Raw genomic sequence first — 19,451 nt, forward strand, 5'->3', positions numbered from 1 at the left:
GGTCAAATTTCTTACAAAAAAGCCAGATAATAGTGTGGTCACCCTTCTGTTACTTGATTTTCATCATGATGAGAAGAATATTTATTTGTATTGAAAGAAACAAATCAGATTAAATTAGTCAAGATAGAGAAATGGATCATATCGATTCTGATTGATATTAATGGTGATTTTGATCGTTGTATCACCCGAATCGTTCCTTCTTGTAGTCCAACAGTTTTTAAATCCAAGGATTGAATATTCTTCATTGTGAAATGGAAAAGAATGTAGCTTTGATATCATTATTCATTCTCTAACAGACAACGTGTTGATTATATGCTGATTGTCTCAAGCGATTTTTCTCCAGTTTAGTCTTGTTTAGTTGAAAAAGCTTTCCAAACCAACCTTAATCTATCAAGAAGTATTACAAAATCATCTTTGATCCGAATGAACTTTTGAACAAGGAACTCTAACTTTGAATAAATAAGGCGCGAAAATCACAATACTGTTCCAACACAAAAAACAACTCAAAAAAAATGATTCCACCTCCGCCACCACCACTGAGTGGTTCATCACCATCAACTAATCGACTTCCACCACCTCCCCCTTCTTCTTTGATTTCAATTCCGAAGCAACCAAAGAAGAAAATTATAGAAAAGAAAAAACCAGAAGAAGAAATCAAGCAGCAAATTGATGAGGAAATTGTTCAGCAGCATCAGCAATTTGTGGTGGATGAATCAATGGTGGTTAAGGATTTGTGTTCGTTATCGGGAGTTAATCCATTGTATAGTGATTTGAAGATTTTGTTGGTGGCTACATTTTCAAGACCAAATCATAGTGCTAAGGTTTTGGAAGAATCAATTCAAAATTCAATTCTGGAAAGTGGTAGAACTCCTGATATTGTATTGACCCCTGAAGGTTGGCATGCAAGTCCACTCATGTCAACACCTGATAGAAATATTGTAATGAATAAGGAATTGGAGGGAATGTGTCAAGTAATGAAGAATCACAAATGTTATGGATTTATTGGAGTGAAGGTGTGGGCAGTTGATGAAAAATTAAAGCCAATCAACAAGTACTACAACTCAATGATAGTAATCAATCCAGATGGTGAAGTGTTGGGCTGTTACCGAAAGAGAGTACCAACCAGTGCTGAGAGTAGTACTCCTGGTGATAGGATTGGAATTTTTGATACCATCTATGGAAGGATTGCAGTATTGATTTGTTTTGATATTGAGAATCAAGTAATTTTGGATGAAGTTTTGGCTTACAAACCATTCCTTATTTTAAATCCAACTTATATTGGAGGAGTTGGTTTGCATGATAACACACTTTCAAAGAAATCTACTCTAATGACTGAAAATGAGGAGAAATCGAGAAGATTTCAAGTGAAAATCTCTCTTGAAGCTCTTGGCAGAAATTTTGAAAAAGTTTGCAAAGATAATAATGTGACCATTCTAAGATGTGACACTCCAGTTCACTATGGAGGAAGAGGAACTCACCAATTGATGACACCTTATTCTACCGTTTACCCACCATCATATTATGCAGAGAATTCATTTTCTTTCTATGTGGATAGAGTTGGTGTGGTTGGTAATAATTTTGCTGAAAATACTGAACCTCCAGAAAGAGAAAGAACTCACAATGAAGACAATGTTGGTCCAAGATATACCTTGTTTAGTAATTCTCATCAGGATGTTGTTTTGAGGTCAGAAAACATCAATCCAAATTTCAAGGTTACATTCTTCAATCACAACAGACTCATTTGTTCTGATGAAAGAAGAATTACAGTTGTAAATACAGATATTATGGCATGTGAAAATTTCTCACTGGATCATGTATCACTTTCAGTTGATTCAGATGGAAATTTCAAAGTGAATGATTCTAAAATTGATGAAGAAATTAGAATTGTAGATATTTGGACTAGATTTGATAAGAAACACCTTATTGTCTTGATGAGTGATGGAAATGTTGGATTATTCAAAGTTTTAGACGAGGAACGTTTGAAGGTTGCTAATAATTCCATTTTGTGTTTGGAGAAACAATTCAAATGGGATTGCTCTCTTGTTGATCCAAATTCGAGAATTATTGCTCCAAATAATAACATGCTATTCATTGCCTCAAGCAAGAGTATTGTACAATTAGGCAATTTGAGCGGTGGAGAATTTATTGGAAAGACATTTTTATTGGAGAATGAAGTTTCCAAGCATGTTAGTATCTCTGATAGCATGATTGAGTACCTTTCCCTTAATAACAAATCAATCAGCTTGGTGTTATTGGATCTTTCAACAGGAAACTCCTCCATTTCCAGCACTTTAAATTTAGAAGAAATTTCTTCAAAAAGATTAGAATCATCTCTCGAGCCAAATTCTTTCATTCTCACTGAATTCGACCCAAGCAATCAGAATGTAATCTCCCTCACCCCTCTCAAAGTTCAAAACCATCAAATAAGCATTCAACCTAACCATGTAAAATTACCAGAAAATTCCTCCTCTATCATATCCCTCAATTCCTCCAAATTCATTTGTGGTCAACAAGATGGCACTCTCAAATTATTGGATTCCTCATGCTCTTCTGATTTGATAAGACATAAATTCCATCCTTATCCATCCCTCAAATCAACACGAGTTGTTTCACTCATCCATGATAAACAAAATGGTAGATTGATATCAATTCATCAACACAAAACACAACCAGATGGATACTTACTCTGTATGGCCAAGTTTGGAAATAATAGATTTGTGGCCAATCTCACTACTCTCTTTCAATAATTATTATTGTAATGTACATAAATCCTAGCATTAATTTATTCATAGTAAATAGTTCAATAATTCTCACCAAGAATAAATTCAATATTCTCATATAATTATCAATTAAATTCCTTCAGCTTGTTGTTTTTTTCTTTCCTTGTAATATTTCCAACAATTTTGAGTTTCAAACGTAACATAAATTGCCATATAAATCAAGCATCCAACTGCAACACATCCAAACACTATCGACACTGTTTTCATTACCAATCTTGGTCCATAAACATAGGCAAATGAAGTTTTAGCAGTTTCGTCTCCAATCGAATATGCATTAATATAACACTTTGTAGTAGAATTAACAGTCAATGTAGTAAAAAACAATGATGATGATGCATACGGTTCAGTCCTCCTAATTTGACGTAAATTTGTCACTGTACTATTAAAACTTGTATTCTCCAGGGTAAGTTTCACCTTCGATCGACAGAATGTTCTACAACCAGCCAATGAATAATTCGCTGGTACAATATCCAAATTATTATTTACACACTCATTGGTACAATTCACTTTATGTTCCATCACAATGCACGGCACTGTCGTTGACAATTCTTCATTATCAACCATGCCATCAACAATTCCTCCTAAAATTACAGAAACCAATCCGAATGCACACAACATGACGAAAATTAACATGGCCCAAAAAGTTGTCTTTTGCGATAGCCACACATAACACACTGAATTTTTGAATTTATCATTTGTAGCATTCCTGTTGTTGCTGATGGGATTCTCAGTTTCTTGTGTTGCCATTTTTTTCAATGTGTGCTGATTGGCTAGCGAGTTTGTGCTTGTGGCTTTATTTGTCGAATTGTTCACTGAGTATTTGGTGACAAGTATGACAGGCCAACCTTTGTAAAGATTCCACATTGTTGCAACTAGGGTGTTTGCAGATGCATTCTTCCTTTGAAAGTAATTGCTCAATTTTGAACATTGTGCAAGTTTGATTATCTTTGTGAAATAGTGTTAATTTTGGGTATCGTTGGAGAGGAAGAGGATGCAGATACCTCAATCTTTTTCAATTTCTTCATTGCCTTTTCGTGATGGAGAACAATTTCCTTCACACAACTCTTCTTACAATTCAAGTGATTGATAATTGGACTCACTTGTTCCTCCTTCTCAATGGAAATGTAGAGAGAGGCCTGAACTGATTCATCCACATTGAACAGCACAGAAAAATTGAAAATATTTGGGAAATTGCTTTGGAGCTCTTTGAAATAGTGATACGTCTTGATGACATTCAATCGACAATAGGTATCACAATGTCCCTGAATCCAAAATCTGATTACATAGTGAATTTGTGAGTGTTTGCTGTGTCCCTTTTGCTTGATAGAGGCCATGAGCTTATCCAATAGAACTTTCTTCTTGGAGGAATGTCTGAGTGCATTGGTATCAGCAGATCTTACTTTATAGGTAAACCATGAACGAATCCAATCTGGACTTGATGCAAGCACCAAGTAAATGGAGCCCAGATGTTTACCCTTCAAATGACTAGTTTCTTCATCAATTTCAAACTTGGTTTGATTCAAAATTGGTAATAAATTTTGTTGATTCAGGTAAAAGAGAACATAATTGAGTGCTCTGCTTTTCATGGCATATTTCAATCGTTTTTGTTTCTTTGTACTTGTTTCGAGTAGATTTTCAAAATGTTGTTGAATAAGTTCAATTGATTCTACCTCCATTGTAGTTCCATAATCCATATTGAGTAAATCAGTAATGTGAATCGTAGAATAGTCTGAAAATTTGTCCTTTGGTCTATGATTGATAAATATTGATTCCTCTCTTTGTTTATCATGATTAGATTCTTGTTGAATCTTATCTGAAAGTCTAAAACTCTTCAAAAATCTGGTATATCGATCATTGTTGAATATTGACTGCATATAGGATTTTTGTAAATGTTTAAAATGTACATTTTCCTCTTCCAAATGTCCTAACTTGTAATCCTCAGAGTAGGCCAATGAAAATCCCTTACTTCCAAACGTCATTTGAATAAAATGTTTGAGAAATGATTCCTGCTGACTGAGTGACAATCTACTATCCCATCGATTATACTCCTCCGAATCCAATTTTCCACCAACTTTCTTTGAGTTTGATGAAACTCTCAAAATCATATTTTCCTCCTTAGGAAATAAAAATCTGAAATAAATCTTTTCATTCTTCTTAAATCGATCACCAAATGATGCAAATTTCGTATCCCAAGCCAACATGTTAAAGTAATTTCTCTCCTGCACCAACGATGAATGAAAAACAAAATCAAAATACACCAACGCAGCAATCTCTGCCAATATAAAATTGTACGGCGAATCCTCCTGCAGCATGATATTCAGACGAATTCTATTCTGATTGTAATTATAATTATATTCCTGATCCCTTTTGTATTGATGAGAGTGAACATCGTCGAAAATATTTTCACCACCACCACCACCACCTCCTCCTCCTCCGAGTGTTGCTGAATCGTGATCAGAACCTCCAGCACCTAATTGGCCATTCAGAGGTGAGGAAGTTGATGATGATGTATGAAGAGCAGATTTTTGGATTTGAAAGTAAAAGTAGAAGAATAATTGGATAACTATAAAGATGACTATGAATTTCCTCCGAAAATTGGTTTGATTTTGTTGAAAGGTGTTTCCCACATTGTCATTGTTCATTTTTTTTTAATATTTAATATTTTAAATTTTGTTTAATTTTTAATATTTTTAAATATATTATTGTAAAGGTTGGGTAATATGAATTTTAAATTCTATCAAGTGATATTCCACCCATTCCACAAACTTTCAATTGGTTTTTCATTCCTTTAATATAATTTTCTCCAATAATGTCAATGTCATTATTTGTAATACACAAACTTGACAATGATTTCAATTTACTGACAGAAAGTGCACCTTCTGAGCTCAATCCATTTTGGGCCACATCTAGGAATGTTAATTTCTTCAATTTACTTATCTCTTTCATCCCCTCATCTCCAACATAATTGAATCGAATATTGAGATAGGTCAATTCTTTCAATTCTCCAATACATTTTGCCAAATCTGGAGTTACATGATTGTATCCAATATTTAACAATCTTAAATTTTGCAGCTCACCTAAGCATTTCACAGAGCTGGCATGGAATGTGTTTGATTGAATGTCCAAAGAGGTCAATAATTTGAGTTTACATATAGAATCGATTCCATCATTATGTATTTCATTGCATCCAACATTGAGTTCTGTTAAATTCTCCAATTGACTAATTAATTTGGCTCCAGCTGTATTGATATTATTATAGCTCATGTTAAGGAATGTTAAATTTTTCAAATTTGTGCTTATTGATTCAACACCTTCGATACCCAATGGATTTTTACAAATGTCAAGATAGGTCAATTGACTCATTTGACTGATTGACTTGGCACCTTGATTGCCAATATGACTTGTTCCAACATCAAGCTTTTTCAGCTTTGTCAATTGACTTAAAAGTGCAGCTCCTTCATTTCCTATTTGATTTCGGCTAATACTCAGTGATGTTAGATTTTCCATGATGGAAACAAGATTCGAAACTGTTGATCCACATCCATGTACTTGTAACACCTCGATTTGATTCAAAAATTGACAATTTGAATCCATCAGACTAAACATTCTCTTGTTTAAACTTAGTGAAAGTTTCAGTCGATTTTTAATAATTCGGAAGAATTGTTTTGAAACCAATAAATATTTCAATACATCACACGATTCAAGATAATTGAAAATTTCATAGCAAACATCATCGGAAAATACTTCATCTTGATTTAATTTAAATATTTACAAGATTTTAATATATTAAAAGTTTAATAATTATTAACGAAAAGGTGTTTACTTACCACTTGATCGTCGTCTTGTTGTCATTAACATGATGTGTGAAGATTTTTCAATTTTTTTGGATTTGTATTTCACATTGTGAAATTAGAAAATTTAAATTTGTTTGATGAAAATATTAAGGATTGCGTAACAATTATTGTTATTTCAATTAAATTATTTAAAAATAGTTAGAGGTGATGGAGTTGTTGAGTTTTTCGAGAACTCGTTTGTAGGTTTTTCCAGCTCTTTCGTATCCCATTTTGGCTGAGGTTTCGAATAATTTGATTGCCTCCATTTGATTTGTATCGAGATAGTAACCACCCTGATAAAGACAAGCCATAATATAGATGTACAAGGGAGAACTAGGATTGGCTTGACATTGTGCAACGAGAGGTTTCAAAACTGTAAAGGCCAAATCATGATATTTCTGTTTACATGCCAACTTTCCACATTTATAATATCCGAAAGGTATCAAAAAGTTTGGAGTGCAAGATGCTTTGTAATAATCGATAGCTCTGTACACATTTTGTTTGTATCCACCTTTTCCCTTCTCGAAATAATATCCCTCAATATAAGAGATATAATATTGAGCTTCTGGATATGTATCTTTGGTTTTAGTGAGACATTCCATAGCTTGTGTGTAATGTTTCTCATAAAAGTACTCTAAACCCAATTTGAATAAGTAAGATTGTTCGTTTGTCTGTAGGAATAGAGAGGTAAACTTGATGGCAGCCTCCAGATCTTTGAATTTGCCTTTCACTCCACTTATGCACATGAATGCAAGTCCAAAGATTGCGTTCTTGTTACCTCTTGAAACACCTGCCTCATAAAACCGTTTTGCATCCTCTCCATTAGCAAAAAATTGATCACTCCTATAAAAATCTCCCAACTTGGTAATTATATCTGTTGTCTTTTCAGAAATATTGTCAAATAATAATTGCAATAGTCCATTATTTGCATCCAATATTCCAATAAAGTATAAAGTATCTAGCATGGGGTCAGTAAAATTGATTTGATTGTGTCCATCCTCCTTCTTAACTAGATCAGTTTTGTTACCTGAATCTCTCAGTATCTCAAATTCTTTTCTATAAATTTCCATGCCCTTCTCAAATCCATTTTGATCTTTAGCCCGTTTCGAAACTCTTGTGTATCGATAGAGAAAGTTAGAATTGTTTAAATGTTTCTCAAAATATGATGCAGCACTTTTGAAGTTATTTAGGCATACCTCATAGATGTGTCCAATTTGAAAATGAGCTTCTTCTTTTTCAAATCTCTCTAAGATTCTGTAATAATAAATAGCTGTTTTGAAATCCTGTGGTAAAACAAGAGGAACTCCTTCTTGATAACCTCTAGCCATTTTCTTGATTGCCCTAACATTATTTTGATTTGCTGCCTTTCTATAATAGTCGTAGGCCTGTACCCAGTCTTTCTCTACTCCATGACCATTTTCAAATGCCATAGCAACATTAAGAGTGCAATTAGGAACATCTTCAGCTCCCTTTAAATAATTCTCAAAGGCTGTTTTGTAATCCTTTGCAACGTATCTTCCCTTGTAATACATGTATCCAATAAACTCATAAGCCTTTGGCTCATTTTCACTTGCAAGTGTAAAGAAGTGAAAGGCCTTTTTGTAATCTTGGAAATCTTTGTTTGAGTAAAAGAATGTTGCAACGTCAAAATATGAATGTAAATGAAGTCTATTAAAACAATAATAGTACTTGTTCTTATCCGATTCCCAAAAACTAAAGCTTCCAACAACAATCTTAAAGTCTGGATGAAAGGAATCGAATAAATAGCCAATATAACCAGTACGGTTATTCATAACATCCAACAATCTCAAATTCTTTTTTAAAAGATCAATGAAATTGCTATCCAAAATATGTCTAAAATCTTCATAATTTAATGCCAGTGCTTGTAACACTAAAGTTCTCAAATTATTAAATTTACAAAGGGTCAAAAATGTAATCAACTCTTCTTTGGCTCCTTCAATTTCTCCATATATTGACATATTTACAACATTAGATTCATAATTTAACATGTTTGAAAATTTAAATCCACAATTTACACAAATAATTGTCTTGCATTCTCTAAAAATCACTCTGGTTTCTCCTTCAGTAAATCTTTCCATCACGAATAGAAATTCACGTACACGTGCCTGATAATTTCTGAAAATTTCTCGGCACCTAGTCGATACCAATGAAAATCTAATCACTTCCAAATTATCCAAATATTTTAATATGTGTTCACTAAAAACATCCGAGTCTATTTCATGCAATAGTCTATTTGTTTCAGAAATAATTTTTCGTTGTTTACCAACTGGTGGCAAATAACGATCATCTGATTCGGAATGATCGCACGAGTCTTCTCTTCTTGTTCTCTTTGAAAGCATTTTTTTGTAATTGATCAAAAAACAAACAAATTTTAAATATTTAAAATATTATTGGAATTCTTGAAGGTGTTGTTTGCCATGTTCATTACAGTTCATTAATAATAAGCAACTGGTTCATTAATATTACTTGTTTTTATTGCTTTTACATTTTAATGTTCCAATTCTTTAAGTGTTGGATAGTAGACACCTTCTTCTGGAACCCAAACAGTGTTAGAGTTTGATGAGGCAACACTTGTAACTTCAAATTGACCAGGAATTGGATGACCATATTGCATGTTATGGGAGTGGAGATACTTTCCAGTATCGACGTGTTTAAATCTAATTCCTTCGCCCTTTTCCAATTCAGAAGAACTATTTCCACTAACCAATTCAACAATCCAGTTATCACCAGTATCTTGTCCTTCATAACAACTGACTTCTTGTTGTCTGGAGAGAGGTGAAATGTGAAGATGAGAGTGTAATCTAGCTGATGTTTGAGCATGTTCCAATCTGATAACAGTACCTTGTTTAAGGACTGTACCTTGTGGACATTCCTTAAGATCACTCTTTCCTGATGGATTGTATGCCGATTTAATTACCCAATAACTATTTTCATCACCTTCTCCTGGATAGCAAGTAATTGATTGTTGTCCACTTCCACTACCATATTTTACGGCATGACTATGTAATCTACAAGCCATTCCTTTGTGTCGTAATTTAATAATACTTCCACATGTAACTTTAATATTTTTTGGTTCCGGTGTTTCTTCTTGAAGTGTGATATCATCATCATCGTTGGATGCTTTCACCCGATCGATAACGAGACACAAACTGGCGACTATCAATAACAAGCCAAAAAGTACAAGTAATTGTTTGTTTTGCATTTTTTTTCTTGTTGATTTTTCATTTATCAAACACGTGTTCATCATCCTCTTCGGAATATTGAATTTTATTGGATAATAGAATTCTCTTTTTAATAAATACAAACTTAGAGTTGTTATTATTGTTAATTATTATTAATTGCTATTATGTGAGGAACTATTTATTAAATTTAAATAAAAAAATGATAAACAATCAAATGGTGGAGGAAAATCAAGCCTTTTCGGGATTGGTTTTGTTCGTGAGAAAGATGGGTAAAAAATTAGCCTTTCTAAAGGTGCTCACTCTTGGTCAATGTGATGATGAGAGTATTATTCAAAACTCTACAAATGTTACTCTTTTGCAAGAAAATCAGCAATGTTTGAATTATTATTCGAATTTGGTGGGTTCCGTGACAAGAGTGACGAGACAATTAATGATAAAAGGACAAGAGGATTGGGTGAAGAATATTCGTGTTGGAGATTGGATTGAAGGAACTCTCACTAAGGATTTGTTAAATGATAAATCTCCTCCAATTTTGCAATCATTCTCACACTTGGAAAATTTCAATAATTGGACCAATGATTCATTCACAATGTCATTATTAAATAATTTGAGAGATTCATTTACGGAAGAGGAGGCCATCTCTGAAAATCATCAGCAATCCAAAAAGAAGCTCTGTAAAAGTTTTAAATTGGGAACCGAATGTACTGACAAGAATTGCGATAAGAGACATTTCTTTATTAATGAGCAGGAACGAGAACAAAATTACAGAGATGAAAATGACCCATATTGTGGAGTGAATATTAATCCTCTCAAGTATGTAATTCATAAGAAGGAGAAGAAACAAAATCCACTTGCAGACCTTAAAGAATCACCATTTGCAAATGCAGACCTTGTGGACTCTACCCCATTCAACCCAGTTCAGAAAATGGATAGAACAAGAAGGGCTCAAATATTTGCCAAATATCTTGTCGATAAATTTGGTTTGGATAATTTAAAGAAGGGATGTGGAGTTTTGGATGTTGCTGGTATGTTTTTTCATCAAAACTGTTCGTTCTTCTGTTCTTAATTATTTCAGGTGGAAAAGGAGAAGTTTCATACTATTTACTAGCTGATTTTGGAATTCAATCAACAGTGGTTGATCCCAGACAAGCCTCCCTCTCTGAGAAACAATTATCAAAATTGAATTCCCTCCAATTAGAAGTGAAATACATGAATGAATATTTTACAAGTCAAGAAGAAGAGTGGAAAGAAGATTTCAAAACACTAGTTCAGAACTGCTCCTGTATCATTGGGCTTCACCCAGACCAAGCAACAGAACCAATCCTAGATGTTTCACTTAAATATCAGAAATCATTTGCCATCGTTCCATGCTGTGTATTCCCTTCTCTCTTCCCTGATAGAAAGCTTTCAAGTGGTGAAAAAGTTGTCAATTATGCCTCATTCATTTCTTACCTTTTAGAAAAAGAACCATCCCTTCTCCAACTCGATTATTTACCAGTCATGGGTATGAACAAGATCATTCTTCATAAACCAGAACATGAACAACGATAATTTATTTCATTCTCACTTCTTCATCATATCTACTCCAATTCATTGACCTTTCCTCTCATAATCGTTACTTGAAACAAATAACCTAGTTTTTTAACACTTTGGCGCCAAAACTATCCGTGACAAAAAATTAGAAAAAAAAATGCACTCACCAAATTCTTCAACGCTTTCCTCTTCATCAGCCATTCCCTCACCTTTACCTTCTTCCTCCAGCTCCTCTTCATCATCATTCTTCTCCTCCTCCAGCTCGGATTCCATCAAAGTCTGTGTCAGAGTACGTCCACTCAACGAAAAGGAAAGACTGAAAAACTCACAATCCGTCTGGCGAACCACCAATAATACAACCATCTATAGTGTTTCATCACAAGTAAATAGCAATAATAATAATAATAGCAATGGTAATTCATCGAACAATAATAATAATATTGGTAGTAGTAGTGGTGGTAATTTAGGGATTAATTCAAATATGATGATTCCGATGGTTCCATCGAGTAGTGATGTTAGTTATACGTTCGATCATGTCTATGATCAGAATAGTACTACAGATTGTATCTATAATGATATGTGTAAGCATATTGTGACCTCTTCTGTGAGAGGATATAATGGAACAATATTTGCCTATGGACAGACTTCATCTGGTAAAACATTTACGTAAGTACTTTCGATTCATAATAAGTTTCTGATAGATTAATAATGCTACTAAATTGTTCAAAAATTTGAATGTTTGTGAATATTTTGTGATTGTTAAATTCAGTATGAAGGGAACAAGAGAAATACATGGTATTATTCCACTCTCAATCAAGGATGTATTTACTACTATCAGTCAAACACAGAGTCGTAGATTTCAAATTAGAGTTTCGTATTTGGAAATTTACAATGAAGTCATTAAGGATTTATTGGATCCAGAAAATCAAAATTTAAAAATCAGAGAAGATTTTGTCAATGGAAAGGGAGTCTATGTTTCTGGAGCTAAAGAGGAAGAAGTAGCATGTATGGAAGACATGCTAAAACTCATGGAAAAGGGTGAGCATTATAGACATTTTGGAAATACAGCCATGAATGATCAGAGCAGTCGATCCCACACCATATTTAGGATTATGATTGAGTCAATTGATGGTAGTATAGCAAAACAAATGGTCGAGGAAGAGGATTTTGATATCTATACAACAAATTCAGAAGTTCTCTTCTCAACATTGAATCTTGTGGATTTGGCTGGTTCTGAACGAGTTCTCTACACACAGGCACAAGGAGATAGATTGAGAGAGGGTGGCCATATTAATAAGAGTTTACTCACTCTCGGTAATGTTATTGCCAAACTCAGTGAAGGAAATTCGAGCCACATTCCATACAGAGATTCAAAACTCACAAGAATTCTCTCTAACTCTCTTGGAGGAAACTCAAAGACTGCCATCATTTGTACAATAACACCTGCCTCACAACACTTTGAAGAAACTCACTCCACTCTCAAATTTGCCAACAGAGCAAAGAGCATCAATAATCAAGTTACAATCAATCAAATTATCAATGAAAAGGCCCTCCTCAAGAAGCTGAAACAGGAAAATCTCGATTGGAAAAACAAATTCCAAGAACGAGTTAATGGTATTGAGGATGAGTTACATAGATCAGAGAGGGAACGAGATGAAATTGTAAAATCTTATGAAGAAAAGATTGCCCTCCTTCAAAAACAATTGGAAGAAAAGAATCAATTGGACGACACCATCTCCTCTCTCAGAAAAGCTCTCCTAGATAAGGAAAAAGATTTAGAATGGATTGAAACAGTGTCAAACAATGAAAAACAACTCTCGAGTCAATTAACACTCGAAAGAAATAGTCTCCAACAAGAAGTTAAAAGACTTTCTGAAGAGCACTGCAATAATCTCTCCAAAGTCAAGGAAGATCATACCAAGGAAATTGAAAATCTCACTCTCCAACACAAGACCAGTATGCAAGAATTGGTTTATCAACATGAGCTTGAAATACAGGAGCACAATCGAATGTTAACTCAACAACTCGAAGTAGACTACCAAGAGAAGCTGGACTCTATTGTAGAAGATTTGAAATCAGAACATGAAAGAGAGAAGGAATCTCTCATCTCTGTTCATAGCCATGCCTTACAACAAGTTCAATCTTCTATCAGTGAAAGTGAAGCTTTAGAATTCCAAACAACCATTCAATCCCTTCAAGATAATATCAATGAGTTGATTTCAACAAAGGATGAATTAGAACTCAATTTGGATCATTCCAGAAATCAAAATTCACTATTATCCAAAGAATATGAAACACTCTCCCATATGATAGAATCCCTTAAAGAACAAGTCGAAGAAAAAGACTCTATCATTTCAAATCACCAAGAGCAAATTGAGGAATACAAACGTACTTTGGAACGTGTCGATGAGGAATTGACACTTCTCAAAGAGCAACAAATTGATCAACTAGAAATTGATCACCTCAAAGATACTGTGCAATCATTGACTGAAACTTTGGAAGAGAAAGATAAGGATATTGAAAAGTTACAATTTGATTGTGAAATGTACAAGTCAGCTGTTTCCAATCAAAATACAAATAACTTAGAAGAAATAGTTAACGAAAAGAATGCTCACATTTCAAAACTGGAACAAGAAGTAGAAATGAAAGAACGAACATTTAAAGAGGAAATGGATGAAGCCATTGCCAGAATACGAGAACTTGAGCAAGAAAAGAATGCAATCATTGTTGGAACCACCTCTCAATTGGAACAAATCAATAAGGTTACAGTGGATAATGAACGTCTCACCAAGGAAATTAAAGAGCTACGATCTAAAATAGAATATGGAAAGGCTAAATCCCAACAACTTATCGAGGAAAGAAAGAGAAAGGAAAATCCAAACCTCGTAGACCATCCGTACTATCCTAAAACTCCAAATTCTGACTTTAAAAAGCTCAAGATGGATGATGAAAATAAGGAAAATAAATTTAATTAATTTTTAATTTTTAATTTTTATTGTTGTGTAAAGATAACCATCAATAAGATGAAATAAGTTTACATTTTGATTTTCATTAAACAAAACAACCCTATGGTTTTTATGATTTACAGTTTACCTAAAAATTAGTGATTTTATCTGGCCGAAGGCTTATTCGTCAGATTCTTCTTCATAGTAGTGAGTCAACCATTCACGGTGAGCAGCTTCCAATTTTTCAGATTGTGGGGTGGAAACACCAATTTCTTCCAATTCGTACAATCTTTCAATGAACTTGCTTCTTTGATACATCCAATCTCTCCAGTTTTGAACTTGGAAACGCAAAGTCAAACCCCAGAGAGTGAAACCAACCATCAATCCGACGAAGACCTTTGAACCCATCTTATTCTTCAAGAAACCATAGTGATAAGCAGTACCCTTTCTCTTTTGTTCAATGAGCTTCTTGGCGGCTTCTTCACCGAACAAAACAGCTTGGTTGCCTTGCAATTTAGCAGCCAAAGGCTTTTCGAATTGAATGGTCAAACCTTGCTTCAACCACAAATCACGGACCTTTGGATCATAGGCAGCAGCGTCTTGCCAACCACCAATGACAGAGTCACCTCTACCAATAGTATTGTTGAAGAGTTCTGGTGGAATAGCCAAAACAACACCTCTTGGGTTAATATTAAGTTCCTTGCTAACAACACCCCAATAACTATTTTCAACAGTCTTAGATGGATCCCATAAATCAGCTCTCAATTTGTTCAAAGCATCACGTGGGTTGGAGAAGTCAATATCAGTCTTTTCTTGAAGAACATCAATGATCTTGTGAATTTTATCTTGGATAGCTTGTTCATTGTGAACAGAGTATGGAGTAGCTTCCAAAGCAGCAGCGTTAGCAAAACTAACAGTGTTATCAATGGTGGTGAGAGCGTTACCATCAACGTTGAAGGCAGCGAGTTGTTCGGCAATAACCTTGTCGACTGGCTTCAAAGAAGCTTCGTGCTTGGCGTATGATTCAGCACAAGCATAATCATCTTCAGTATTTCTGATGGCGTCTTCACCCTTGATTCTTCTTTCCTCTTCGTATCTGTTGAAAAGGTTGTAGAGTCTAGCGAACATTTTTTGTATTTTTTTTCTTTCTTTGACCCAAAAAAGAAAAGCGTAGGCTTTAAGCGCATAAGTTGACTCTTACAACTGGCTTCTTGCTAGCGTTAAAAAAAGACCAAATTTAGACATGTTATAAAAATATTCTCCAGAAGGAACCTCAACAACATGTTGTCTAGCTCTTTATTATCATCATTGCAGTGGTAGGATGACAATTTGCAATGATCTTTGAAGTTGTCATTTCACCATTGCTCCTTCACGGAAAGAATAATCAATTCGTCACACTTTAAAAATAATTTAAATTGATGATGATAATGTTGGACTGTAATTTTCGGTCCTATTAAAAACAAATAGTCATTAGGATTTTAAATTTAAACACTATACTTTGGAATTATGATTGTAATATTTTCTGATGGCACAATTTATGGATTTAATATTTTAATTAAATTATTTGATGGTGATGATGGAAATATTTACACAAAATTAATGGTCACTGATTTTTCAGCCTTCTCTATGGATTGTTCATATTCATTTAATTTTGGAAGGATGCTATTTCTTCTACTCTTGTTTCTTCTCATGGCATCGAGAGAATTTTCCGAATTTTCATCAAACAAGTCATCCTTCTTTGTTAGGATAAACATATTGATATAACTTTCTGCAATTTCTGGAGGTAGCCTCTTTCTGATATTTTCATTAGGAAATCGTAAGATTTGTTGTGAATCGATGGAGCTCCAAACAGATGTGTCTGACTGTTGAATCAGGTCTGATCTGTCACGTGCAGAATAAACCAGGAGTTTACCACCAGGTTTTAATATTCTTGCTGCCTGTGAGTAGAATCTCGATACATTGTCACAAATACTGAATCTGATGTCTTGCATGGAGCATGACATTGAATCACTCAATGCCTTGTCAATTATGAGGTCAAATGATTCAGAATCGATAGCTCTCATAGTACAAGCATCCATGCAGTGGTCTGTGGAATTTTAAAATTGAATTTCAAAACTAGAATTACAAATTACTACTTACATTTGATGCAAGTTCCATATTTTTCATGTACCTTTCTCATTCTCTTAATAATTACCTCTGAATAGTCTGTACAAATTATATTTTTAAATCCACTCAATACTAGCTGTTTCCCCAATTCTTTATAATTGATATTTCAATATTTAAAATATATATTTGTTAAATTTAAATAATATTTTTAAATTATATGAATAAGATGATTAAAATCAAATTAAGAAAACAAACATACTCGAATTTCCACACCCTGGTATCATTATTTTCATATTATAATTCTTTAAATGTGGTAAAAGAGATTCTTTGAGCTGGGTAAAAGTCAAATGCCAATCATAGTACAATTCTGCAATTCTTTCTTCATATCTACAATTCCAATAATCTCTTCCATTTCTGAATTGAAAACTCGAAAATAGATGAGCATTATACTTTTTCCTAATCTTTTTAAGATCAGCTTCTGATGGTTCCATGTGGGCCCATTCTCTTTCCTCCTGTTCCTTCACTTGTTTCTCATCCACAAGAGTAATGGGTTCTGTATAGTCGGGAGTTTTTGATCGTTTGTCAACAATTGATTCAATAGTATCTGCTTGACTCAGAACAGAGACAGCCCTATTCGGGTTTGTTGCAATGATGAGAGGAGCACTGTGATCAGAGAGCTGTTGTTTTTCATCCGAAGTGTTGTTATCATTAGTAACATTATTATTCGATCCATCAACAGGAACATTATTGTCATCATCATCAGCAGGAGTGTTTGTGATAGTGGTAGACATTTGTTTGATAAATTATAATTCGAAAATTACAGTAAAATTCGATGAAAGAAAGGACATATGAAGAGTACTCTATCTCCAAACATTTCCCAATATGCTTAATAACCTACCCTTGAATTGTTATTGTACAATCGAATGGGTTCCGTCGAATTGAAAGAAGACCTTCTCGATGATGCATTCGACCTTAATGGAGCAAGTGGCATTGTTAAACATCAATGATCATTAACAAGAGAGAGTGAGTTAAAACGATCAAGAGGAAGTTTGTTTTTTCTTTGTTTTGAGAATTTGATATTTGGAAGACGCTCACACAGCTCATCTACGACAGATCAGAACATGTATTGTGAAATTAACCATAAAATTTAAACAAGCCTCTTGGCTTTGCCTCAATAAGCTTGGGCAGAGAAATTTGCTTCCTTCGAAAAATATTTGAAGCTCCTCATATCAAATAAATATTGAAAATAAAAACATCATCAGCACAAGGCTTGAAAATATATTGTTTTTATTATCATCAAATAATTTATTGAACAATAACATCATCATCGTTGATAACCTACCAACAACAACAATTAATAGTAGTAGTAAATAGACAACGGAATGAGAGTAGTAACAGGAACAGACACTGGCCTTATGAAGGTTGTTGATGTGGTGAAAGGAGAAGTTTTAATAACCATTGGAGAACAAAAGAAAGGAAAAGGATTGAAAAAGATACAATGGGCTTCAGAAACCAATGATACTGAAGTTGTTTCACTCTACGATGATAGTCAAATTGATTTTTATTGGATTAGTACTGGACAACGTAGATTCTCCATGGTTTCATCACTCAATAACATTCAAGGCATGTATTGTGAAACTACATCGGAAGATACAAGAAATGTTTATGTGTGTAATAATCAAGGAATGCTTCATATTTATAATTTCCCAATTTCGAAATATAATCTAGTTCAACCATCTGATGATTTCTTGGCCAATCTCGAAAAGAATGAAGATGATGGTTTAGTGAATCAACAATTAGGTAGTGATGAAGATGATGACGGAGATGATGAAAAACCAAAGAAGAGACTCAATCCAACACTCGGATACAAAGTTACAGAAGATGCCCAAACACACAAAATTACCATCGAACCAAAAGTCACAGAATTGAAATTAACAGGAGGAGATGTCAGTACAATGGTAGCTCAACGATTGGATTCCAAGAGACTGGAAATTGCAATTGCAGGAAAGGATAATTTAATGAAGATTTGGGATGTTGAAACACAAAAGTGTGTCTTTAAAGCAAAGAATGTTCCTCACGATCACTTGAATCTTAAACAACCAATATGGGATAATGGTATTTGTTATTTGGGTAGTTCTCATCCAGATAGTGAAAGAATGGAAGCTATGGGAGATGCCTTTGGTAACTTGATTTGCAATAGAACAGCCTACCATCAAGTTAGATATTTCGATAGAAGAGCTCAAGAACGACCAGTCCATCAATATTACTTTGAAGAACACAATTTCACAGCCATGTGTCCATCCACTGTTAATGTTCATGAAGTGGTTGTAGGTACTGCCATTGGTAAAATGTTCAAGTACAACTTCCAAGAGAAGAAGAATAAGAAGATTAATGTCTATAGAAGAATTGCCGGAAGTGTCAGAGACATTAAATTCCATCCAAACAAGAAGGTTGTTTGTTGTGTTTCTGCCGATAGATATTTGAGAGTGTACGATCAAGAGTCGAGACAAATGTTGCACTCCTCCTACTTACTCCAAAGATTGAATTGTCTCTTACTGACCAAGGACAGGTATGTTAACAAGGATGACGAAGATGAGGAGAATAGTGAAGACGATGACGGAATGTTTGGTATGAATATGAAACAAGTTTCCTACGAGGAAGATATTATTGATGAAGATGAGGACGAATCACCAGTTAGAGAACAACCAAAGAAGAGAAAGCTCGCATCTTCCTCTCCATCAGGATCGAAAAAGACATCCTCCTCCGTAGTCAATAAGCTTGATGATATCAAGAATAGAATTAAAAAGTCCAAGTTGAAATAAATATTGCATGTTGAAAGGAAAGCTAGAGTTGTTTATTGTGCTCCAATTTTTTCGTTTTGGTTCGAATTGTTTGCTTTGCCAGAATGGAATTGTGGCTCGAAACTGTTGCAAGCGTGTGAAAGTGGATCCAATTATTACCGTTACGCTTCTTTTGAGTTTACAAAAATTTTAATCTCGCTCTGTTACCGTTATGCGTTTTTAAAATAAAAACATCAAAAATTGCGCTTCA

At 34.1% G+C, this 19,451-nt stretch overlaps 11 protein-coding genes across 11 annotated transcripts; 4 read left to right on the plus strand and 7 right to left on the minus strand.

Moving 5' to 3' along the window:
- Positions 1 to 512: 512 nt before the first annotated feature.
- On the plus strand, positions 513 to 2,747 carry NAEGRDRAFT_50540 (uncharacterized protein; the record flags this gene model as incomplete). Its single annotated transcript, XM_002675012.1, has 1 exon — positions 513 to 2,747. One exon carries the CDS (start codon positions 513 to 515, stop codon positions 2,745 to 2,747), a length of 2,235 nt encoding a protein of 744 aa, XP_002675058.1.
- A 102-nt stretch (positions 2,748 to 2,849) lies between these two features.
- Positions 2,850 to 3,527, minus strand: NAEGRDRAFT_69782 (uncharacterized protein; the record flags this gene model as incomplete). Its single annotated transcript, XM_002675084.1, has 1 exon — positions 2,850 to 3,527. The coding sequence occupies one exon, from the start codon at positions 3,525 to 3,527 to the stop codon at positions 2,850 to 2,852; it is 678 nt and encodes a 225-aa protein (XP_002675130.1).
- Positions 3,528 to 3,721: 194 nt separating this feature from the next.
- Positions 3,722 to 5,422, minus strand: NAEGRDRAFT_69783 (uncharacterized protein; the record flags this gene model as incomplete). Its single annotated transcript, XM_002675085.1, has 1 exon — positions 3,722 to 5,422. The coding sequence occupies one exon, from the start codon at positions 5,420 to 5,422 to the stop codon at positions 3,722 to 3,724; it is 1,701 nt and encodes a 566-aa protein (XP_002675131.1).
- An 85-nt stretch (positions 5,423 to 5,507) lies between these two features.
- NAEGRDRAFT_69784 (uncharacterized protein) lies at positions 5,508 to 6,287 on the minus strand (the record flags this gene model as incomplete). Its single annotated transcript, XM_002675086.1, has 1 exon — positions 5,508 to 6,287. The coding sequence occupies one exon, from the start codon at positions 6,285 to 6,287 to the stop codon at positions 5,508 to 5,510; it is 780 nt and encodes a 259-aa protein (XP_002675132.1).
- A 475-nt stretch (positions 6,288 to 6,762) lies between these two features.
- On the minus strand, positions 6,763 to 8,973 carry NAEGRDRAFT_69785 (uncharacterized protein; the record flags this gene model as incomplete). The annotated part of the gene is made up of 1 exon (XM_002675087.1): positions 6,763 to 8,973. One exon carries the CDS (start codon positions 8,971 to 8,973, stop codon positions 6,763 to 6,765), a length of 2,211 nt encoding a protein of 736 aa, XP_002675133.1.
- Positions 8,974 to 9,122: 149 nt separating this feature from the next.
- Positions 9,123 to 9,836, minus strand: NAEGRDRAFT_69786 (uncharacterized protein; the record flags this gene model as incomplete). Its single annotated transcript, XM_002675088.1, has 1 exon — positions 9,123 to 9,836. One exon carries the CDS (start codon positions 9,834 to 9,836, stop codon positions 9,123 to 9,125), a length of 714 nt encoding a protein of 237 aa, XP_002675134.1.
- A 179-nt stretch (positions 9,837 to 10,015) lies between these two features.
- NAEGRDRAFT_69787 (uncharacterized protein) lies at positions 10,016 to 11,367 on the plus strand (the record flags this gene model as incomplete). Its single annotated transcript, XM_002675013.1, has 2 exons — positions 10,016 to 10,841; positions 10,892 to 11,367. The coding sequence occupies 2 exons, from the start codon at positions 10,016 to 10,018 to the stop codon at positions 11,365 to 11,367; spliced, it is 1,302 nt and encodes a 433-aa protein (XP_002675059.1).
- A 139-nt stretch (positions 11,368 to 11,506) lies between these two features.
- Positions 11,507 to 14,381, plus strand: NAEGRDRAFT_69788 (kinesin-7; the record flags this gene model as incomplete). Its single annotated transcript, XM_002675014.1, has 3 exons — positions 11,507 to 12,015; positions 12,119 to 12,866; positions 14,358 to 14,381. The coding sequence occupies 3 exons, from the start codon at positions 11,507 to 11,509 to the stop codon at positions 14,379 to 14,381; spliced, it is 1,281 nt and encodes a 426-aa protein (XP_002675060.1).
- A 17-nt stretch (positions 14,382 to 14,398) lies between these two features.
- Positions 14,399 to 15,434, minus strand: NAEGRDRAFT_80447 (uncharacterized protein). Its single transcript, XM_002675089.1, has one exon. The coding sequence runs from the start codon at positions 15,420 to 15,422 to the stop codon at positions 14,475 to 14,477; it is 948 nt and encodes a 315-aa protein (XP_002675135.1). The 5' UTR covers positions 15,423 to 15,434; the 3' UTR covers positions 14,399 to 14,474.
- Positions 15,435 to 15,880: 446 nt separating this feature from the next.
- NAEGRDRAFT_80448 (uncharacterized protein) lies at positions 15,881 to 17,191 on the minus strand (the record flags this gene model as incomplete). The annotated part of the gene is made up of 3 exons (XM_002675090.1): positions 15,881 to 16,380; positions 16,434 to 16,550; positions 16,660 to 17,191. The coding sequence occupies 3 exons, from the start codon at positions 17,189 to 17,191 to the stop codon at positions 15,881 to 15,883; spliced, it is 1,149 nt and encodes a 382-aa protein (XP_002675136.1).
- Positions 17,192 to 17,782: 591 nt separating this feature from the next.
- On the plus strand, positions 17,783 to 19,222 carry NAEGRDRAFT_69791 (uncharacterized protein; the record flags this gene model as incomplete). Its single annotated transcript, XM_002675015.1, has 1 exon — positions 17,783 to 19,222. One exon carries the CDS (start codon positions 17,783 to 17,785, stop codon positions 19,220 to 19,222), a length of 1,440 nt encoding a protein of 479 aa, XP_002675061.1.
- Positions 19,223 to 19,451: the final 229 nt, after the last annotated feature.

The sequence above is a fragment of the Naegleria gruberi genome (assembly GCF_000004985.1).
Source record: "Naegleria gruberi genomic scaffold NAEGRscaffold_36, whole genome shotgun sequence".
NCBI classification, from domain to species: Eukaryota; Heterolobosea; class Eutetramitea; order Acrasida; family Naegleriidae; genus Naegleria; species Naegleria gruberi.

Excerpts from the sequence above, each read along its gene's own strand:
- NAEGRDRAFT_80447 (XM_002675089.1), bottom strand. The coding sequence starts at position 15,422 with ATGTTCGCTAGACTCTACAACCTTTTCAACAGATACGAAGAGGAAAGA.